The sequence below is a fragment of the Dysidea avara genome, chromosome 7 (genome assembly GCF_963678975.1).
Source record: "Dysidea avara chromosome 7, odDysAvar1.4, whole genome shotgun sequence".
Classification (NCBI taxonomy): Eukaryota; Metazoa; Porifera; class Demospongiae; order Dictyoceratida; family Dysideidae; genus Dysidea; species Dysidea avara.
Window position 1 is genome coordinate 33,106,468 of NC_089278.1, and position 23,399 is coordinate 33,129,866.

General features: G+C 37.3%; 2 protein-coding genes and 1 long non-coding RNA gene across 6 annotated transcripts in view; 1 reads left to right on the plus strand and 2 right to left on the minus strand.

Annotated features, from left to right (window-relative positions):
• Window positions 1–2,911: 2,911 nt before the first annotated feature.
• Window positions 2,912–5,818, minus strand: LOC136261469 (uncharacterized). The gene is made up of 3 exons (XM_066055480.1): window positions 5,225–5,818; window positions 4,040–4,159; window positions 2,912–3,865 (listed from the first exon to the last, which is right to left on the minus strand). The coding sequence occupies exons 1-3, from the start codon at window positions 5,546–5,548 to the stop codon at window positions 2,966–2,968; spliced, it is 1,344 nt and encodes a 447-aa protein (XP_065911552.1). The 5' UTR covers window positions 5,549–5,818; the 3' UTR covers window positions 2,912–2,965.
• On the plus strand, window positions 5,114–9,455 carry LOC136261476 (uncharacterized). 4 transcript variants are annotated; one of them, XR_010703914.1, is made up of 8 exons: window positions 5,114–5,726; window positions 7,303–7,407; window positions 7,470–7,662; window positions 8,088–8,492; window positions 8,535–8,794; window positions 8,860–9,001; window positions 9,047–9,211; window positions 9,260–9,455. It is a non-coding gene; the product is annotated as an uncharacterized lncRNA (long non-coding RNA). The 4 variants fall into 4 exon arrangements; XR_010703913.1 differs by having other exon boundaries at window positions 5,116–5,726; window positions 8,535–8,629; window positions 8,677–8,794; window positions 8,860–9,211; XR_010703915.1 differs by having other exon boundaries at window positions 5,116–5,726; window positions 8,535–8,606; window positions 8,655–8,794; window positions 8,860–9,211.
• A 4,917-nt stretch (window positions 9,456–14,372) lies between these two features.
• Window positions 14,373–23,399, minus strand: part of LOC136261458 (adhesion G-protein coupled receptor V1-like) — a 145,041-nt gene continuing 136,014 nt past the window's right edge. Inside the window, exon 116 of the mRNA XM_066055464.1 lies at window positions 14,373–14,769. Within this exon, the coding sequence (XP_065911536.1) occupies window positions 14,546–14,769 (224 nt within the window). The 3' untranslated portion in view covers window positions 14,373–14,545. The remainder of the gene's footprint in view (window positions 14,770–23,399) is intronic.

Here is a 23,399-nt window from a genome sequence, read left to right on the forward strand (position 1 = left end):
TGCACAGTGGTAAGTGGCTACAGCTGTTTTACGTTCTTTGTTTTTTCTTCTTGTTTCAGCAGCCTTTACTGCACCTCTTCTGCGGTTCTCCTTGATTGTGTGTAGGTGTTCGAACCATATAGTGACATCACTTACTGATAGCAAGGTTTCTTTAGCAATTTCAGAACAAAGGGACTCGGGTGGAGGGTATGAAGTTCACTGGTCAAATTTTTCCTTAAGTACTGTTGAAGGAGGCTTTTTCATTGGCAAAAGTTGTGATTGAATAGATGACTTAGGTGGCAAATAATGACCAGTACAATTTTCTTTACATTCAGTGCAATCAACATTACCCCATGGTCTGTCAGGGTCAGGAATAGGCAGTGGTAAGTGCGTGATAAGTGGTCCTCCACTGTACCAGGGTGGCATGTGCTTCTGCTCACTCCTGCACACAGGATGACAACAAGAGGGATCAAAACAGCAAACAAGAAAAAATGCGTATTGGGGTGGTAGTCCCTTAATGCTATGCCTTTCCTTTAACTGCCACACAGTGTCAAAATAGTTGTACAATTCTGGCCTTTCCCTTTTTAATGCTTCTTTTTGCTTCTTAGTACCCTTACAATATTGTAGAAAATATTTACGGACTACTTGTTGTTCTGAAGAATTCGCTCCATTGTACAAATGTATGACAGTGTCTCCACATGGAGCATCATTAACTCTGTTTATGTAAACATTAGTAGCCAATTCCATATTATGCTCATATTTTTCTTTATTGATCTTTCCTGTGTTTGAATCCATGCATGTTCCTCCAAGAGTGGATGGAATGAATAAATTTGCATGTGCTAATGCTAAATAACCGTTCTGTAATTCAACGCGATTTAAATAGCTGGACCCACTGTTCCTTGCTGTAACAAGGCATGCAATAGTTGACCGTTTCAAATGTCTCTCTGTCCATATGAATTGAACCTCTTCATGAATCGGGCCTTCATCACTGGCACCATCTACCCGAAAACATTCAACTGGTTTTCTAATATCTGTACTAGGATTGAAGAACATTGGCTTGAATTCTGGTGTTAGTTCTAGCATTTCTAAATCAGCACTGTGTTGAAATGGGTTTTTTGGAAAAACACCAGTTGCCTTAACTACACCTGCACACATCTCTGCAGTAGTATCTGTGGCTGTAAAATTATATGATGTAGTCTGCAGAATAGAGGTATAAGGATTAACATAGTCTGTATAAGTCGTTAGAGCTTCATGATCTTGCACTACTGGGCTCTTGTGCAAACGATGAGTAGCCATCGTATCTAAGCGGAATCCAGCAGCATCATCGTATCTAAGCGGAATCCAGCAGCATCATCTCTGTTAACATTAACAATGTTGCAGCCATCCTTGTATTGTAGGTAGTTTAAACCAGCATAAAAGGCTGCACTCCAATGAGCGTCGGGATTAAACTTGAGCATGAACCCCTTTCGTGCACGTCTACAAGTGACTTTGGCCAAGCCTTTATAACGTTCAGCAGATTTTCTTCTTTTGTTCCTTGCCACGCATAGCTCTACTACAGTTCCATAAGCAAAGTTTCGTCCAAAGGTTTTGATTAAATGATCACGTATCCTTCCAAAAGTGGCTTTTGATTTAACACGGATGTTCCCATCAAATGTCAACACACCAGTTCTGCGCCATGCATCAGCCCCAACATTGCAACTTTTCACAAAATCTTCGATTTCTCTTCCAATAGTAGGAAACTCCTTTACAATTGTTTTCACACGGTCACTTTGCTTCTTCCTAAGGTAGTTTCGGCTAGCAATAGTTTTACTTATTAAGTACTGGGCTCTTCGTTGAATGGTCTTCCTTTGTTTTGCTACAATAGCCTTTGCCTTCTCACTAAATGCATCTTTGAGGCCAATGTACTCATCAGGATCTTCACTTACTGAGTCTGTCACAATAAAACCATTTAAGGCATCCACACTCCTTTCTGCCTCATGTCGATGGGTATTATTATAGTTGGTAAATGCTTGATATGATTGCTGTAGCAACATTTTATGATCAGATGTCAAACATTTCTCTAACAATTTTGGAAACTGTTGGGACAGTTGATTTGTAATACCTTTTTCATCATCACAATCTGCTTTTGTTAGCATGTGGTCAACTAAATGAAACCAATTAAATTTACTTTCAACTAATGCTACAAGCAGCTCATCAAAAACAAAACATTTATCTTCTGTGGCAGTTTCTAGTGAACAGTCAGGCTCAATATCTGAATCATCAATGTATAACTGAGTTACCGCAGCTTCTTGATCTTCACTTAAACTTCTGATTGATTCTCGAATATGCAGAGACTCTTCAATACAAGCCTCCACCCTAGCAGTTCGCTCAGTCATATTTTCAAACCCATAACAGCGCCTGGCTGATGATGGTGTAAGTCCAGAAGCTTTGAATGTTGCATACCTAACTAGTTCTCTCTCCCGGTCATTTTGAGCAAGGGACAACAAATTCTGAAGGTCAATCTTGGAGAATGTTTTTGAACTAGTAGCAGAGCTGTTAGATGATTCACAAATATCAATGAGTTTCTCATAGTCGACTCCTGGATTGAGTTCCATCACATACACTTTAGGATCTTTATTTATCTTGATTAGCAAGGCAGCTAAAGGCATTTGTAACAGTCTATGCTTAGCATTTGGAGTATGATAAGTTACGCCTGGAAAGCAGCTCTGAAATAATGATTTAAGAGGAGTGATGCCTTTCTCCATTACAATATTTGCAGCTTTTATCATTTTAGGGCATTCCTTACAATTATGGTGGTGGCTTTTACAGTATTGTGTTCTAGCTAAACAGTATTGTCTAAGGTTAAATTCTTTAATTTTACTTATGCTTACACGATTAGAAAGTATTTCATAATCTGATAGTGAAAGATTAACATAATCATGGTAAGTACTAACAAAGTCAGTCTGAGGCCTCCCTGTACCAGCAATACCAGTACAAGGAGGCTCTGCTAAAAAAGTGTATCTTTTTGTTGGTTAGTTATTTGACCAACAAAAGACATCTGGCCAGTAGAAGAGATCTGGTCAGTGGAAGACATGAGTTCAGTGGACGATGTCTGGTCAACCGAAGGTGATTCATCAACAAAAGAAGTCTGATCACCAGAGGACATTTGGCTATTTGATGATGATTGACCTCTGGAAGATGTTTGTGAACTTTCATTGTCAGAGAGTATGATTGTATCTGCACTACTGCTGTCATCACTATATACACTTGACACTTCAAGCACAACCTTAGATTCCTTTGGTTTCAAAGATTTATGCAAACGCCTGGTTTTACTAGAGGAATCATCTGACTCCTGACTGGAAGCAACATTTCTGCTATGGTAGGACATCGATCTTTTAGTTTTTTTCTGTAAAACCAGCAGTTCATTTTCTAGCTCTCGTTTTTGTTTGGACAAACTGGCAATCTCTTCAGTAATATCGTCACAAACCTTGTAGTTTTTCACATTTTCAGCCATCTGTCTTCTTTTCTCTTTGTATGATATTCTTTCCTTTAAATTTTGTATGTCTTCTTCCAACCGTTTCATGCGTTCCACTCTAGCATCAAAAGTGAGCCTTGGCCGTTTTGTAGCAGTGGACTCTACAGCTCCACAATATTTGTTACTGCGGCTTTTCCCCTTCTTAAATGAGTAGCTTGAATTTACTTTACTCCTAGCCGCATCCAAGAGCTTCTGACGACTTGAAAGATATACGGGATTCTGTAGGCAAATTTCTTGAGCTGCTTTATTTACTGATATTTGATATTCAGTTAGAGGTCGTATGGATTCCTTCTTGTAAATAAGGGCTCTCTGCTTGATGTCTTCATCAGACAGACCTGGACTAGCCATCTCAACATTTGGAATGCTAGATTCCTTTATAGGGTATAAAACATACAGAATGTAAATGCAATGCAACTGTTACATGCACTTAACAGGAATAAGCATACATTTGTTTTTGTGTGTGTGTGTGTGTGTGTGTGTGTTCTTTTGCAGCAACAATATAGACTGAATTAAATTCTTTACGTAAAATTTATACGTATGGTATACCTGTGTTGTGCCTCTGCAAAGCGAAACACCAGACTTGGATAAGCTTAATTGGAGTTGGGTAGAAGTTTTACCAGGGGCTGCTGCAACCGCACCAGAATCCTGAGGATGGTTAAAGGCCACCTGTACACAAAATATAGATACTATGTATAATTTTACCACTGGAAAGATTGAATACATATTCTGCAATATAAATTTAGTAACACTATGCATGCTTTATACAAGATAGTAAGTAGCTGCAACTTAACAATGCATGAATGCATGTATATAAATGCTTAGAACAATATCATAATACTCTAACCGCTAACAAAAGATTGCTAATATTTAGTAGTGCAAACTATTAAAACTATAGATACCAGTATGATAACTACATAAGTGCAACATTGCACTTGCTTGCAAGAGTTAACTTGTTCACGATGAGGTTTATTGCCAGTAAAGGGACGTGGTATTCACTATACTCACGAGTTTTCATCCTGCGGAATACAGGGTGAACCTGGCTATTAGCTCTACTGCAAACAAATTGACTCTTGCTAGCAAGTGCAATGTTGCGGTTGGGTGGTACCACAGCTAATCAAATAGCTATTAATCACAACCTATGCATTTAACTATAGCACTGTCAGCAATTAACCAACAAACCATATGCAAGCAAATGTAGGTGAAGATAAAAGATTTTAACAAATAGATAAACTCTTCACAGATACATTTCAATACTCTAGAGCCGGAGTCTAGACTGGTGGGCTGTATTGAGCTCTGTTCAGAACTTCCAACTATAAGTAAAATTTATCAGCTAAGCCTCAATTATATATATAGCATGAAGCAATCAGTCTGTCAACTAAAGCTAAGCGTACAATTCTGTAGTTTTAGACTTAAGCTGAAACTGTTTTACAGACCATCTTAGCACAGATTAGAGTGTGGTGGATAAGAGTGCTATTAGCAGTAACAGGTTATCACTGTTAGGCTTCACAATAACAAGTAGAGCAAGCCAGTGTACATGCAGCACTTGTATACCATGTAGTTTAATACCAGGAATGTATTGTATGCATCTAATTACCCCCAGCAACATGCACTGTGTGACAAACATCAATCTTTTTCAAGCAAGTATAGTTTTTGCCTACCTATCATGACAAAATGCACCAAGAAAAAATAGCTATTTAGCTAGCTAATTTATTTTATATACAAGCTACTAACCGACTGTGCGGTGGAAAGATTGTTGGCTGCACCTTCCTCGGACTGAATTGTTTCCATTATCCTCATCACAGCTCTGTCAGGAATTTCCTGGTCCAAGCCAACTACATCAACAAACACGTTCTCTCCCCAGCTGTCATCTCGTACTTGCAATATCACACTACTCTGGCTGCACTGCAAAATATCCTTAAAGCTCTCTAGAATTGCAGAACGGAGGACAGAGACGTCGCCACTATATCTCACAACTCTTGTTCTTAGCCCACTAGGTGTGCTGATAGACACCAGCGCACTCTTGCTTTCTCTTCGTTCCTCGCTTCGTTCACACATCGCCACCAGGCCAGCTGCATTCAAAAACGAGGCGTGCGCAGTTAATTATCTCACGTGATTGCCAGTCATTGCATTTTAATGCACTTTGAGGATACGCTTGCGGGTTGTGATATGTACGGCTGGAGTACGCTGATGGTTGACTATCCGATACAAGTGAATTTCTTTTATAATTTTCAAGGTAAATACAAAGCCCCACTACCTCGGGGCAATCGGGCTATCAATTCCCCTACCAACCCCGACTTTCTCCCACCCTCAGCCCGTACCTGTGGTAGTGGGGCGTTACATTGATAGGTGCATAAAATCTCAAATTTTTCCGGAGAAGTGTCATTAGATGCCTTATTCAGCTACACCAACTTTCAGAAACCCCCTTTTAAAAATTCTAGATCCGCCACTGACGTACGCACTGGAAATGCCATGAACGGTAGCCGGTAGAGTTGATGAGAGACACTGAGGCTGTTTTTCAACGGTTAAAAAGGTCACGGATCGATTCCTTGTGAAAACGAAAAGGCTAAAGGCGAACTGAGCAAGGAATCAACCCGTGTCTTTTTTAGCCTTAGAAAACCAGCCTCAGTGTCTCTCATCAACCACTCCTGCATCAACTCTACCGGCTATCGTTCATGGCATTTCCAGTGTGTACGTTGCTTGAAATTTAAAAGGAAGTTACGTTTTATGACGAAAACTGATTAAACACCCCGAACTCTTGCTTGGGGTGTGAGAACGAGTTTACGTATTGATTCTGGACCAGACCCTTTTTCCACCTTAGGTAAACTTTAAGTATTACATATATGTAGATATAGTTTTTTTTTTTTTTTTGTGTATTGTAATTTAATTTACCTTTAGTTAATGTAAGTCTTGCCAGGGCTCCTGTACTGATCCATCAGCACATGGTACCCCTGTGTCTAGGCCCCTGTATGCTTGTAATGTATATTTTGTCTTAATCATTAAGACGTTTATTCTTCTCTCTCTAATCGATAAGCGCCGTGACGGAGAAAAAGTGGTCTGGCAATGCGAGACTACTGCTTTCCTGGGTTTGTAGCCTATACAAATGGTATGTACTATGTGTTTGGACTTTGGAGTATTGTATTCACTTTCAGCCTCTAGGATGAAATAGACACATCTCTAAGTCATCATGTGATATTATAAGCACCTAGTGGCTTATATCAAGAATGTTCCATAGTCCAGTCATGTGTTATTATTATTATTATCAATTTTACCAAAAGGGAAGGCATACACAAAAGGCAAAGCCTGTACAAGGTGTCCGCCTACAAAAACAAACATACATACATATACCTACAGTACACTACAAACTAAACAATACACAACAAAACACAAAACAGTGATACAAAAGTTAATTGACACATATTAAAGTAATTATAATGGTGATGCCGGAAAGACTTTCGATTGTTAATTATAAAGGTGTTGTAACTTCACAGCAATAAAAGAGTAACTGTTTCAACACAGTGGCTTCCGAGTAAGTACATTTAGCTAGCTGGTGAAATAAGACTTGTGCACACATTTACTGCAGGTCTAGCTATTCCATGCATAGATTAGCTAGTGATACACAACATGTTTTAAGTGCTATAGTGATGTCCATATGAAGATGGGCATGTGGATATGTGTTGCGTGATAAAGGTGGCCTACCTGCCCAATGTATGGGCATGGGGGCTGTTGCAACTTGCTGTGTAATGTGCAGATAGCTACAGCAGTCCATTCTATATGTCAAGACCAAGTTTCAAGGTTTTTCTGTTTCCTAGGTTGGCAGGCCTGCTGAGAGGACCTCGAAGAGGATGCCTGTACACAGGCAGTACGGTGAGTATTATTTCCCAGTTCATTCGGGCCACATGGAAGAAAGACGAAATGTAAGTTTAGATTGGTTAGTAGACCGAAACTGAACACTGATGGTGCCATGTTTTGTTTACAGCCACTACAGGTAACAAATTTCAAGGTGAGTTATGCGGTGCGATGCTCGTCAAGCTCATCCTACATGGAGCAGCCGGAAAACTCTTACTATTGGCCACCAAGTAGTGCAATTCCTTCGTTTTCTCCATCCATTACCAACTTTGTCTGTAGAAGAAGGGACATGACGTTATGATAAAAAAAGGAAAATAATGAACGTAAGAGAATGCAAATTTAAGGCAACATAGTGCAGCAGTGAAAAGACTGCTGCTGTTGAAAAGCATCAAAAGTAGTCAGCCAGATATTAATGTATGATTTAGCATCAGCAAATCAGGAAAATATTGCTGTTGTCACCTGGCAATTTCAGTATTTTATAATATTGTATTTCTAGTACATTTGTATGAGGAATACAATATTGTAAAATACTGAAATTGCCAGGTGACAACAACAATAATTTCCTGATTTTCTGATGCTAAATCATATATTAATAGATGGCTGACAACTTTTAATGCTATTCAACAGTAGCAGTCTTCACTTCTACACCATGTTACCTTAAATTTGCATTCCATATGTTTGCAATACATTAGTTTTCCTTTTTAAATCATAACCTTATGTCCATCCAAACTTGGGAATGCTACACTAGAGTCTGGTACTGCTGTGGTTCACCCAACACCTCGATGTAATCCACCTGATACCCCAACTAGAAGACAATTGCAGCCTCTACCTGTACGGCAATTGCCATTAACTGAAAGTGATGAAATCATTTCAATGGAAGATGCTTTGAGGAAGATGTTAAAAGCACAAAGCGAACTGAAGCAACAAATGAATGGAATAATGATTCGAGTTAATAAAATTGACTGGTATTGAGGTGGCAGATTCATCATTGTCATCCAGTAGTACTAGTACACTGGATGATAAGCAAAAGAGGTTGCCTTCAGACTTAAGTGTAAACATATCGGTTTCTATATTGATCAGTTTTATTTATATGAAATTTAGAGCAAAATTGGTGCCATTTATCTGATGAAAAGCAGTTCAACTTGGAAGAGAGGTTTGTTCATTAGAAATCTTCTAAAAATATAATGTTTCATAGGTCTAATTCTGCTTGGAATACTGAAGTAAAGAAGTCACTGAAAGAACAGTTCATCCTTGATAAAGAAAATAAGTATTCTTCTAGCATTATTACTGGTGATGGCTTATTGTACAACTGTAGAGATTTAATTGAGATTCTGAAGCTGCCATCAAGCGTTACTTTGAATCACGAAAGCGAATACTGAGAGAGTCAAAGCCTAATCAAAAGGAGAGGGTGAATGGTCAAGAAAAGCAACGAAAAGAAGATCAAGGCGTCAACGCGTAAGTTTATAACTAAAAAATGAATGTCCATTTGTTGATGAGATTATTTGTGTACTACTTTTTAGTTGTTTGATCGGCATAAGAAATGTGTTCGGAGTGATGAATTAGAATGGTGGAACCAGTTGTCAATCGAGTACTTGAGTTTAGAATCCAGCGATGAGGAAGATGATACAAACATAGTGCACCATTTATCATGGCGATCAAAACGTTTAACTTCCTTTTTGTGTCCTACTTTCATGTGTAATATTTTAGAACTTGAAGAGTATTTGAAAACCCTTGATGCAAGGGCTGATGCAGCTGTTCAGTCATCCAAGCATCATGCTGCTCCACGCAAACCAAGAAAATATGGAGCCGTCGTAGAAACAATACCCCCTGCTAGTGCTCCATCATGGACAATTAGTAAAAACTGGAGAAGACGTATGTTCAAATTTTTTTGTGCATGTTACTATTACTGTTTACTTATAGAAAATGGACGCCTCATGTGCAGTTCATCAGGATCTGGAGAACACAGTGATGTTGATTCAACTTCAGACTGATATCAGTTATCAGTGAACAGCCAACTGTTTTTTTCTTGTGTTTGATTCCATTAAGTGGTTTTCAAATAATCTTGAAATAGTACTGCTGTTTTACTGTAAAACAACTGAAGTAATACCAGGGTGGTAATTACCCAATAAAACTGTATGTTCCATCTACTAAGAACTACTGGAAGCTTACTAGTAAGTTTATATGACAGTAAACTTTCAGTAAATTGACTATCTACTGAAGTTTTACTACGTAGTAAGGTATCAGCTTCCAAGCAGTGCAACTGTATAAATTTTCAGGCTATAATGGTAAACTATATGCAGCGATATGCACTGAGTGTAACAGATTAAGTAATATCCAGTATAGAAGGGTGATCACTCCGTATAGTCTGCAGTAGAATAAAAGTGAATACAGTATATTATCTTTAAAACATTACATAATTATATTAATCCTACTGTTGTGCTACGTAAATAAAAAACCAACCAAGACTATATATGGCCATAATATAATATTATTGACATAGCTCCAAGGTAGTTTGCCTCTCCATATTTGTGAACAATGGCTGTTAATAAATCTGTACAACAGGATATTCATATTCTTTGATATTTGAATGCTAAAACTTAATAAGCATTTGGTGATTATGTGGATATACTTTCATTTTAATTGTTACCATTCAAACCTGTTATTATACCATATATAGGCAGAATCAAGGAATGAACAAAATCATGTAAAAGCAATTTTTACAATTTTATTCATGAAATTCTAGATTGTGCAGCCTAGTAAAATAATAATCTCAACCATATTCATTCATAATCACAATTACATTTTCACAAATTTGTCATCACTCATGAAATTTGTGAAAATTTTGTTCCATAATATTTTTAACCCATACAGTAATAGAGCCTTTCTAACATGGCTAGTTTCAGCTTGGCCTGGAGGCTACCTATAATTGTGTATCACCCAATGTGCCTTAACTTTACAAAATTGGAATACAAATTAAAGTTATAGAACAGTTTCACTGTGTGTATCACTGCGTGCATGCCTGGACCAAAAAATGGCATAAATAGATTTCTCAGTAAAGCTAGAGTACGACTGTGAAGCCAATATGTTATAAGTCAAACGTACATGTAAGTAGCTATTAACAAACCAACATCAGGAATGTTTCAAATATCATCAAATGTTTTACTTCTATGCTTGTACACAAATTCTACATACTAAAGCTCTTCCTAAGGTGATTTTGTAGATACGTACGTATTCCAAACTATCAACATAAATATCTTGACCTGTAAGTGCATGCACAAGTCTAACAGTAATAGGGATGCCATGCAAATAATCTTCTTTACACTTCCATAGGTTCCTTGCTACAACCTTAGCCTATACCCACTTAGTTAATAGAACTATTTAAAATTGGTGTCTATACTGTGTATAATTTATGATACTGTGCAACACTGCTTGAAGGTTCTTCTTAGTTTACTAATTTACTGTAGTTATATACAGTTATACTGATAGTAAATTATCAGTAACATTTAGCACATGGAACATAATATTATTTGTTTTACTAAGTTTAAAATTCTCAGTAAAACATCAGTGAATGCAGGTTTACTGAAAAACTACTAAAATAACAAACAATTAACTGTTCCATACACTGGGGATATACCACTCTAGTAAACTAAGAAACTTCAAGCAGTGTTAGTGGGTTATCCCAACCCCCTCCCCACCTCCTATATATTGTACTCCTATTACCCTATATGCACTCTTTGATAGTTCATGGGTCTGCTCCTGATCCTCATGCCCAATTGAGGTGATTAGCTACCAAATAGTATAATAATTGAATAAGCAACCTTCTTTCTTTTACATATCTAAAGTATATGCATGGGCAGGAGAAATAATGGCATTTGTTACTTATAAAATTTTGGTAACTTTGGATCAGAGTAAGCTATGCACTTTCTGTAAGTATCAATTTGCTATTTAGAGTAAAAGCATTAATTTGGCATTGAGTTTGTGGATTTTGAGTCATGTGTAAGTGAAATAGAGTAAAAATTGCCAATTTTTAAGTATAAATTGGACACAAATTGAAAGGTCACCAAAGGTCAAATCTAAGGTGGCTCCCGATCTTAAAATGACCTTTTTGGTATATACAAACTATATATATATATGTACTAAGTTTCATGCTTTTATCAAAAAGTGCACAAGGAAAGTGCTTAAGAGCTCTACTAATATAAATAGTTATACCACGGCTCCAAGGCCCAGGATTATGCTGATATATACACTCAAAGCCCAAGGACTGCGGGTGTATGTATCAACTAAATCCCAAGCAGCCGTGGTAATATCACTCAGGGCACACTTACCTGATAGGTGAAAGAACTACAGAGCATATAGTCATTGCAAAACAGATTATAATATCATGTAGTTGCTACGTTTAGATTATTTGACACAAACTAAAATAGTCCTAAGTACTTAACTTAATGCATTAACTTACTGCTAAAGGTTTAATGTAGTATTAAAAATTTTACACCACAAAAACAATCCCACAATCGAAAGTTCCTGGTTTGTGTTGAAACATAACAACATAGGAATAGCTATTTGTCCACGTAATTGAAACCACAATCAATCATCAGGTGTTAGTGTATAAAACAAATATATGGGGTGCACGATTGTGGGATTGTTTTTGTGGTGTAAAATTTTTAATACTACATTAAACCTTTAGCAGTAAGTTAATGCATTAATTTAAGTACTTAGGACTATTTTAGTTTGTGTCAAATAATCTAAACTTAGCAACTACATGATATCATAACAAGGTGTCATTATAATCTGTTTTGCAATGACTATTTTTCGTATTTACTGTCTTGTTTGTAGTTTAGGCCTGAGCCTATTATGCTTTTGAAATTGTCTATTATGCTTTTGAGCATTGCTCCAAAATTTCCCCTATTATACTCCAATTATGCCCAGTTGTGTACCATTATGCTCCAAATATGGTCATATAAAATTGTGTCTTGACTGCTCTATTAGAGTACCTAATGCATCTGTGAACGTTCTATTAGGATATTTCATTATGCGTGACTGTTCTATTAGAGTATATCGATCTTCAACTAATCTTTTCTTCACAAGTATCACAACGTAGCTGTAAATCTGATTTTTGCCATGTTTGCACACTATCCCATTCTGCATCATGCAAAATAGGCAGAGTTTCAGCTTCTCACATAACCAATGTACAAAATTTTGCCTCATTATGCTGATGCTTTTGGCTTCCTATTATGCCCCAAATTATGCTGGCATAATCGGCGCAGGACTATTGTAGTTACTGTGCTTTAGTTAAGTGTAGTTTGTGTTGTTGTTGTTGTGCATTGCTTTTGTAGCCTATATTGTATATTTGTGTTGTAATGCTTCTCCTGCAAGGAAGAGCGGCTGTAGCAGATTGCATGGAGCCTAAAATATCAATCAATCAATCAACTACACTGAGCCTAGCCTAACTTGTAAATCCAAACCCATAATAAAATTTTCCTTGTCACGAGTGAGTCAAAGCCTATCGTATCTTTGAACTGGTTGGACACCAAAGCCATGAGCAAACCCCTAGAATATGCCAGTTAAACCCTAAGTGGTGCCTTTGAATTCCCACGCTAAAGTGGTATATTTTATGGTATTCCCTCAACCCTTGTTTGTCCACATTGTTTATGTGTTGATCAAATGACTGTTCAGTCAGAGTGTTTCCACTTACAGTATACCACATATAGTCAAGTTGTTAAGGGGGCAAGCAACTATGTCGTGAATAAAATTAAGTGTCTTAAATGAAGCTGTAAAGCCAACATAGATACTGTTCTCCTCCCGATGAACATATAAAATGTGTTTTAGTTGAGACATTGCACTTCTGTTTAGTGCAAATGTTAATCTGAGTGAAATCCTCTGAAGTATGTACAAATTATGGCACTGTTACAAAACACTGTAATTTTAGCACTAAAATTGATTCTCCTCCTACAGCTAATTGTGAAACTCCCTAAAAATTCTTGTAGTGGCTTGTAATAACATTATCTTTAAAAGTATGGAAACAGATTTTTAGAAATGACTACTATGGCTTCAAAGGAGGAGATTACTGTTTTTCATAGAAAATTTCAATAGCTCATTTGATAAAGCACTTCAAAAAATTACTTCCATACTTTTGTTACAAACATACTTAGGTAGCAGATGACAAAGTATAAGAAGCGTAGGACTAAAACTGTGAGACTAGATCCAAAATTTGTAGAATTCTCATTCTTTATGTCTAAATACTAAACATTAATGAGTCTTAAAGCCAGTACTTCTAACTGGAGATGGTGATTGTTAATTACCACAAACACATCTGATGCGAAAGGGGATGGAAAGAAAGCACAGATCAAGGAAAACCAAGATTTTGCATGTGAAGCCATATGAATTAGTTGCGTGCTCCCTTAAGCGCATTTATCTAGCTATCAAGTGCATATTATTTGTTAAGTGCATACACATTTCTTGTAATCAACCATGGATGACTGATAAGTGCACATGGCCAAATGTGATGATAAAGTTACACACAGCAAGAAAACCTGAAAGTACTGAAAAATTAATGTCTCCTCAAGCGCTTACCCCTCCCTTAAGGTCTCTCTTCGCTATGTATACAGCAAATCAGCCATCTGGATAGTGATAATCTCGTTTATCACGAAGGATTTCACCCGGAAATGGGATAAAATATCCTTACACAGGCACAAACTATTAACTACTCTATTACAATGTAGTGATTCCATGTTACACTCACCATAATTATTTACTAGGCGTATGTGCCTAACAGATAATATGACTTTTACAAAAATTTTCTCCAAAAATTATAAGCGCATACGCTTAACAACCCGACTTAACGGTAGTTTGGTGTTTCAGGACTGTATATGTAAGTACATTATGGCCAGACAAATTTATCAATGGGGAACCCGTTATAGCTTGTAAAAAAATCCATGTTCCAGAAATGGCTGACCAATTTCTGTAATCAAGGGGTTGCTGAATCTTCCTCCCTACACCCCTAAGTCTAGTTATATAGCAATAAATATGCATGTGCTTCAGATAAACAACTAATGATGAATAATCCACAAAATGGTATAAACAGTCTGCCTTTCACTGGTATACAGCTGAACTATGTACAAAATATCCTAGAGTAAGTTCAAAACTAACAACTAAGTTAGAAGGGGTGTAAAGTTTAAAACTAAGAATTGTTACATGGAAAGAAAAATGTTACAACGAGGCTTCTCCATAGCAGTTAGCCTCTTCAAAATCTTTTATATCATCTTCAACTTCAGTGTTATCACAATGTAATGACATAACTGAGTCATCATCTTTGATGGTCCCAGCTTCAGATACTGCATCAAATTCTTTAGCATCACAAGATCCTTTAACTTGGGTTGTATCAACAGAAGCACTTGCTGTTGCAGCTACTTTTCCCATGGCAATGCTTTCACCTAATATCAATTGTGTGTAAGCAATTTTATACAAAAGCAATAATTGTATGAAAGATTGTGTGAAAGATCCCTTTATGAACTAAATTATAGATACACCATGCATTAGGTAATAATGGAATGAAAATTTATAATATCAATGAATAATAATGAGTTGAAGAGTCTAATGTATATTATATCTAATCAAAAACAGCCAAGCTGTAAAAAAAGGTACGGCACCAAATTCACATGAATTGTCGTTATTAAAATTTTTACCATTAACCTACCATCACAGCCATTTCTTGGCCGCCACCTTGGATTTCACATCTTTTTTCACCATGGCCTTTTTAGGCACCGGCCTATTATGCCCGAAATTTTACCTATTATGCTTTTGAGCATTGCTCAAAAATTAAGCCTATTATGCTCAAAATTATGCTTTCAAAATCAAGATTATGCTCTAGAAGTGACTGTTTTATTAGAGTATATCAGCCTTTCCTGACTGCTCTATTAGAGTATCTCGATCTTATTTCTGCAAAGTGTGAATAACCAACAAAGAAACGGTTTAATAAGTTGTATTACGTGTTTTTGATTATAAAATGCACTAACAATACTATTGGCAGTGAATATTTGCTTTCTTTCAGGCGCGCATATTGCGCATTTAATTAATTTTTCAAATATCGTCCCTATTATGCTGGCATTATGCTTGATGCTTTTGGCCACCTATTATGCTTTAAATTATGCCGGCATAATCGGCCGGTGCCTAGGCCTTTTAGGGGCCGCACCTTTTTTTACAGCTTGGCTGTTTTTGATTAGATATCACTTCTTTTTGTATTTGTATACCCCAAAGCCGGCCATAGGTCAGATTTGGGGCTTTTTTAACCTATCCTTTGGGTCATTCCATGTCAAATCAACAAGGAATTTAGAGTCACCTCTCGGATTTTGATGAAACTTGGTGTGTTTGTAGTACCTGTGGTGCTTATCACTCGTGCAAATTTTTAGCGTCACACATTCCATAGTTTCTGATTTATGACCACAAATATTTTGAATATTTCATGAAAATTTGGTCCATCTCTGGTTACAAAATCAACTGCAACTTTGTACTGTGTAAATATTTTTAAATGCAGTTTTCACTGATGGAAGACTGTTGATTGACCTTTCCAGTGATTCCTAAATTATGGGATATCTACTTAATCATGGTTCAAAAGTACTTCATTGAAAACTTTAATCCTTTATATTTTGAAAAATGCTGCTTGAAATTTTTCAAATTCTTGTGTGAATAATGATTGGATCATAGTCTACGTTTGATAAAATTTTTGTGGTGGGACCACAATGGGCTCAAGAGATATAATGAATTATGTTGTGGTATGTGGAGGAATTTGCAGGCTATTATTGCTGTATTGGAGTGTACACCTCCAATAACCACTCACAACAAGGCCATGCCAAGTTTGTCTTACAGTGAAGGTGTCTAGGTACATTGAAACCTGTATTAATGACCACCTGTATTGAAAGACCATCTATAAGCTGCAGCTAATTTATACTTTAATTGGATCTTAATGTATAGCACCAAAGCATCAATCTTTTCTAGCAAATCCAAAAATGGTCCTTATTAGACAAGTTGACTATAAATGAGATCATCATGCATCCATAAACACATTAATGTTGTACCATCTCTTCAGTTATACCTAAATCTCGCCGTAGTGCACTTACATACATATCCCCACTCTACACTATTCAAGTTACGTACATGGCTGCATAGGTACAACAGACCTCCTCAAAAATGATATCTGGGTACCTTGATAGCCTCATGATCTCACTTTATAATTGTACGTACATTTTGGACCCAAGACAAGTCTGTGGTTTCTCAGAAATGAACACTTTATCAATGGTCCAGGTAATAGAAGAGTTACACTGTATATAGTAGATGCATTACTTGTACCAAGAGTTTTTATATTATTAACACTTGCTTGCACCTCAATGCGTGATTTATAGTACTGTAATTACTAAAATTAATGGTTTTTCAAAGTATTTTGTGTTCACGTTTTTGAAGATCAGTACAGGTAAATGTTAAATATCTGGTCAACATGTTTACTTCCTACGTGAGTATGTGTATGAATTTATGACTTGATCTTCAAAGTGGTCGTGAATGTAAAGTAATGTAGTAATTAATTTCACACATTGAGGTACAATTAATGCATGTACGTATATGGTAAAACCCCTCCATTGTTAGGACCATAATAAAGTGCTCATATTACAGAAGCTACAGAAGTATCTTAGTCCAAATGTATGTGCACCGCTAGAGTGGGAGTACAGTGTATAAACAGGTGTCCTGGTTATCAAGGTATCCAGGTATCCCTTCTGAGGAGTTCTGTTATATGTATCTATGCAGCCACATACGGAACTTAAATATGGCTAAATCCACTACAGTGGGATTCAACTTAATAAAGAAGGTACTTGTGAAGAGATGGTAAACATTTACATGATGTTTAGGGACACATGGTGGTCAGATCTATAATTTATAGTCAACCTGTCTAATAAGGACCATTTTTGGATTTGCTAGAAAGGGTTGATGCTTTTGTGCTATACATTAAAGAAGTATAATTTAACTGCAGCATATAGGTGGCCTTTCAATACAGGTGGTCACTAATACAGGTTGCAATGTACCTAGACACCTTCACTCTGTAAGACAAACTTGGCATGGCCTTGTTGTGAGTGGTTATTGGAGGTGTACACTCCAATACAGCAATAATAGCCTGCAAATTTCTCCACATACCACAACATAATTCATTATATCTCTTGAGCCCATTGTGGTCCCACCACAAAAATTTTATCAAACATAGACTATGACCCAATCATTATTCACACAAGAATTTGAAAAATTTCAAGCAGCATTTTTCAAAATATAAAGGATTAAAGTTTTCAATGAAGTACTTTTGAACCATAATTAAGTAGATATCCCATAATTTAGGGATCACTGGAAAGGTCAATCAACAGTCTTCCATCAGTGAAAACTGCGTTTAAAAATATTTACACAGAACAAAGTTGCAGTCAATTTTATAACTAGAGATGGACCAAATTTTCATGAAATATTCAAAATATTTGCGGTCATAAATCAGAAACTATGGAATGGAATGTATGGAACTAAAAATTTGCATGAGTGATAAGCACCACAGGTACTACAAACACACCAAGTTTTGTCAAAATCTGAGAGGTGACCCTAAATTCCTTGTTGATTTGACATGGAATGACCCCTTTTTCTTTACCACAGGAAGAATAAAAAGACAAAGCAGATTTTTAATACTTCAACTGTTTTTGATTTTATCAGTAATTATACAAATTATATACATATATTTATTACATGTCTATTATTCCCTACTGGATAACTTAATTTTTTGTAGCTGATCTATCTACTAACGGACTTGAAATGTACCTGAACTCTCTACAGGGTGATTTGCTTGTAGCTGAACTCTACACAGGATTCTCTCTAGAGGGTGAATTGTTTCTAGCTGATCTCTTTACAGGGTGATTTGTTTGTAGCTGAACTCTCTACAGGGTGATTTGTTTCTGCTGATCTCTCTACAGTGTGATTTTTTTGTAGTTGAACTCTCTACAGGGTGATTTGTTTGTAGCTGAACTCTGGTTTCTTTGTAGCTGGTCTCTACAAGGTGACTTGTGTCTAGCTGATCTCTCTACAAGGTGACTTTCCTACTACAGGGTGACTTGTATCTATAGCTGAACTACTTACAAGATGATCTGTTTGTAACTGAATTCTCTACAGGTTGACTTGTTTCTAGCTGATCTCTCCATAGGGTAACTTGTTTCTAGCTGAACTCTCTACAGAGTAGGTTCTTTGTAGCTGGACTCTGTACAAGGTGACTTCTTCTAGCTGATCTCTCTATAGGGTGACCTGATCTCTCTGCAGGGTGACTTTTATCTTGCTGAACTCTCTACAGGGTGATTTGTATAGCTGAACTCTTTACAGGGTGATTTGCTTGTATCAAAACTATCTACAGGATTATTTTTTTATATCTGAACTTTCTACAGGGTGATTTGTTTGTAGCTGAACTCTCTACAGGGTGATCTGATCTCTCTACAGGGGGTGATTTGTTTGAAACTGATATCTCTACAGGTAGATTTGTTTGTAAGTGAACTCTCTACAAGGTGATTTGTTTGTAGCTGATTTCTCTACAGAGTGATTTGTTTGTAGCTGAACTCTCTACAGGGTGATCTGATCTCTCTACAGGGGGTGATTTGTTTGTAACTGATATCTCTACAGGTAGATTTGTTTGTAAGTGAACTCTCTACAAGGTGATTTGCTTTTAGCTGATCTCTCTACAGGGTGATTTTTTTGTAGCTGGACTATCTACAGGGTGATTTGTTTGTAGCTGGTTGTAGCTGATCTCTCTACAGTGGGTGATTTGTTTGTAACTGAAACCTCTACAGGTTGATTTGTTTGTAGCTGAAGTCTCTACAAGGTGTTTTGTTTGTAGCTGAAGTCTCTACAAGGTGTTTTGTTTGTAGCTGATCTCTCTTCCGGGTTAATTTGTTTGTAGCTAAAGTCACTACAAGGTGATTTGTTTGTAGCTTAACTCTCTACAATGTGATTTGTTTCTAGCTGATCTCTCTACAGGATAATTTGGTTGTAGCAGATCTCTCTACAGTGGGTGATTTGTTTGTAACTGAAACCTCTACAGGTTGATTTGTTTGTAGCTGAAGTCTCTACAGGGTGTTTTGTTTGTAGCTGATCTCTTTACAGGGTAATATGTTTCTAGCTGATATCTCTACAGGATGGTTTCTTTGTCACTGAACTCTCTACAAGGTGAGTTGTTTCTAGCTGATCTCTCTACAGGGTGATTTGTTTCTAGCTGATCCCTCTACAGGATAGTTTCTTTGTCACTGAACTCTCTACAAGGTGACTTGTTTCTAGCTGATCTCTCTACAAGGTGACTTCCTCATGCTGATCTCTCTACAGGTTGATTTGTTTGTAGCTGAACTCTCTACAGGGTGATTTGTTTGAAGCTGAACTCTCTACAGGATGGTTTCTTTGTCACTGAACTCTCTACAAGGTGACTTGTTTCTAGCTGATCTCTCTACAAGGTGACTTCCTCATGCTGATCTCTCTACAGGTTGATTTGTTTGTAGCTGAACTCTCTACAGGGTGATTTGTTTGTAGCTGAACTCTCTACAGGATGGTTTTTTTGTCACTGAACTCTCTACAAGGTGACTTGTTTCTAGCTGATCTCTCTACAAGGTGACTTCCTCTAGCTGATCTCTCTACACTGAGGGTGACTTGTATCTAGCTGAACTATGTACAGGATGATCTGTTTGTAACTGAAATCTCTACAGGGTGACTTGTTTCTAGCTGATCTCTCTATAGGGTAACTTGTTTCTAGCGGAACTCTCTACAAGGTGCATGACTTCTTCTAGCTGATCTCTCTATAGGGTGACTTGATATCTCTGTAGGGTAACTTTTATCTAGCTGGACTTTCTACAGGGTGATTTGTTTGTAGCTGAACTCTCTACAGGATGGTTTCTTTATAGCTGAATTCTCTACAAGGTGACTTGCTTCTAGCTGATCTCTCTAGACGATGACTTCTTCTAGCTGATCTCTCTATTTGGTGACTTGCATAGCTGATCTCTCTACGGGGTGATCTGTTCATAGCTGAACTCTCTACAGGGTGATTTGTTTGTAGCTGAAATCTCTTGTTTAAAACCAATCGCACTGTGGGTAACTTGTTTGTAGCTGAACTCTCTACAGGATAATTTCTTTGTAGCTGAACTCTCTACAGAGTGCTTTTTTTGTAGCTGAACTCTATATAGGGTGATTTGTTTGTACCTGCATGAACTTTCTACAGGGTGATTTGTTTGTAGTTGATCTCTCTACAGGGTTTCTTTGCAGCTGAGATCTCTACAGGGTGACTTCTTCTAACTGAGCTCTCTCTTGTGTTTAGCTGATGTATAGCTGAACTCTTTACAGGGCGGTTTTTTGGTTGCTGAACTCTCTACACGGTGACTTGTTTGTAGCAAACTTCTCTACAGAGTGACTTATTTGTAGCTGAATTCTCTTCAGAGTGACTTACTTGTAACTGAACATTGTATAAAATATAAAGTGACTTGTCTGTAGCTCAACTCTCTGCAGGGTTACTTGTTTGCAGCTGATCTCTATAGGATAACTTGTTTGTATAGATGAACTCTCTACAGGGTAGTTTCTTTGTTGCTGAACTCTCTCCACAGTGACTTGTTTGTAGCTGAATTCTCTAGAGAGTGTAGCCGATCTCTCTATACAGGGTGCATGACTTGTTTATAGCTGAACTCTCTTCATTTTGACTTGTAATGTTCTGAATCACTACAGCAATATATTTGTAGCTGAACTCTCTATAGGGTGACTTGCTTCTTGCTGAACTGTCTATAAGATTAACTGTTTGCAGCTGAACTCCTTACAGAATAACTTGTAACGTAATAGAATTCTATAATGCAGCTGAATTTTCTACAGGGTGACTTGTTTGCAGCTGAACTCTCTACATGGTAGTTTCTTTGTAGCTGAAATCTCTACAAGGTGAATTCTTCTAGCTGATCTTTCTACAGGATGATTTGTTTGTAGCTGAACTCTCTACAAGGAAACTTCTTCTAACTGATCTCTGTACAGGGTGAATTGTTTGTAGCTGAACTGCCTACAAGGTAACTTCTTCTAGCTGATCTCTCTACAGGGTGATTTGTTTGTAGCTGAATTCTCTAGAGGTGATTTGTTTGCAGCTGAACTCTTTACAAAATGGTTTCTTTGTAGCTGAACTCTCTACAAGGTAACTTCTTCTAGCTGATCTTTCTACTGGGCGATTTGTTTGTAACTGAAATTTCTACAGGGTGATTTGTTTGCACCTGAACTCTCTACATGGTGGTTTCTTTGTTGCTGAATTCTCTACAAGGTGAATTCTTCTAGCTGATCTCTCTACAGGGTAATTTGTTTGTAACTGAACTCTCTACAGGGTGATTTGCTTGTAGCTGAACTCCTTACATTGTGTCTGGTTTCTAGCTGATCTCTCTACAGGGTGATTTGTTTGTAGCTGATCTCTCTACAGGTTTATTTGTGTGTAGCTGATCTCTCTGCAGGTTGATTTGTTTGTAGCCGATCTCTCTACAGGGTAATTTGTTTGTAGCTGATCTCTCTGCAGGTTGATTTGTTTTAGCTGAACTCTCTACAGGATGATTTGCTTGTAGCTGAACTCCTTACATTGTGTCTAGTTTCTAGCTGATCTCTCTACAGGGTGATTTGTTTGTAGTTGATCTCTCTACAAGTTGATTTGTGTGTAGCTGATCTCTCTGCAGGTTGATTTGTTTGTAGCCGATCTCTCTACAGGGTAATTTGTTTGTAGCTGAACTCTCTATAAGGTGATTTGTTTGTAGCTGATCTCTCTGCAGGTTGATTTGTTTTGGCTGAACTCTCTACAGGGTGATTTGTTTGTAGCTGAACTTTCTACAGGGTGATTTGTTTCTAGCTTATCTCTCTACAGGTTGATTTGTGTGTAACCGATCTCTCTATGAGCTGATTTGTTTGTATCTGATCTCTCTGCAGGTTGATTTGTTTCTAGCTGATCTCTCTACAAGTTGATTTGTTTGTTGCTGATCGCTCTAAAGGTTGATTTGTTTGTAGCTGAACTCTCTGCAAAGTGTTTTGTTTGTAGTTGATCTCTCTTTGTTTGTAGTTGAACTCTCTCCACAGTGACTTGTGTGTAGCTGAATTCTCTAGAGAGTGACTTAATTGTAGCTGAACTCTCTACAGGGTGCATGACTTGTTTATAGCTGAACTTTCTTCAGTGTGACTTGTAATGTTCTGAATCTCTACAGTGATATATTTGTAGCTTAACTCTCCACAGGGTGACTTGCTTCCAGTTGAACTGTCTATAAGAGTAACTGTTTGCGGCTGAATTCCCTACAGAATAACTTGCAATGTAATAGAACTCTATAATGGAGTAAGCTGAATGCTCTATTAGGGTGACTGTTCTATTAGAGTATCTCGATCTCGCATTTGCTACACGAAGTTGGCTTTCGAATCATAACTCAGTGGTTTGTAATCCGATTCTTCTGTACTACTGCAAGGACTTTCTATGAAGATTATTCCAGCTATACACCGATTTTCAGCTCATTGCTCTAAGCGGTTTGCCTAGTAGGCGTAAAAACTAATACTTTTTTATTCATAAAAATCGATCGCGTAATTGTGACACAGGTTGGGTTTTGTGTCATATCTCCATGGTCTTTATCTCGATTCCTTTCAAACCACCAAAAAGGCACTCCTACAATGGTTACTCCATCTACATAGCAATTTTCAACTCATTCCATAAGCGGTTTACCCTGTAGGCGTGACAACAAATCGATCTTGTTTTACGCGAATAATCGGTCATAACTCCTGAACCATTCATCGCATTTGCACTAAATTTGATGCTAGAATTCGCCTTTTGACTCCCTTTCTGTGTACCAAATTGCAAGGCGATCGGAGTACGCGTTTGCGTTTTATAGCAATTTTTGCAAGTGTGCGAAAACACGAAGAAAAAAAAATGCTACCTTGATTTCCACCAATTTGGAAACCCATTCTTCTGTGCTCCAAGAGATTGACAAGAAAGCTGCAGACTTGGATCTAACACTTAAGCCTTCAAAGTGCGTTT

Coding starts and splice junctions, on each gene's coding strand:
- LOC136261469 (XM_066055480.1), bottom strand. CDS start 5,548: ATGTGTGAACGAAGCGAGGAACGAAGAGAAAGCAAGAGTGCGCTGGTG. Junction 4,160..5,224: donor ATCTTTCCACCGCACAGTCG/GTTAGTAGCTTG, acceptor TTTTGTGTACAG/GTGGCCTTTAACCATCCTCA. Junction 3,866..4,039: donor TTTGCAGAGGCACAACACAG/GTATACCATACG, acceptor TACCCTATAAAG/GAATCTAGCATTCCAAATGT.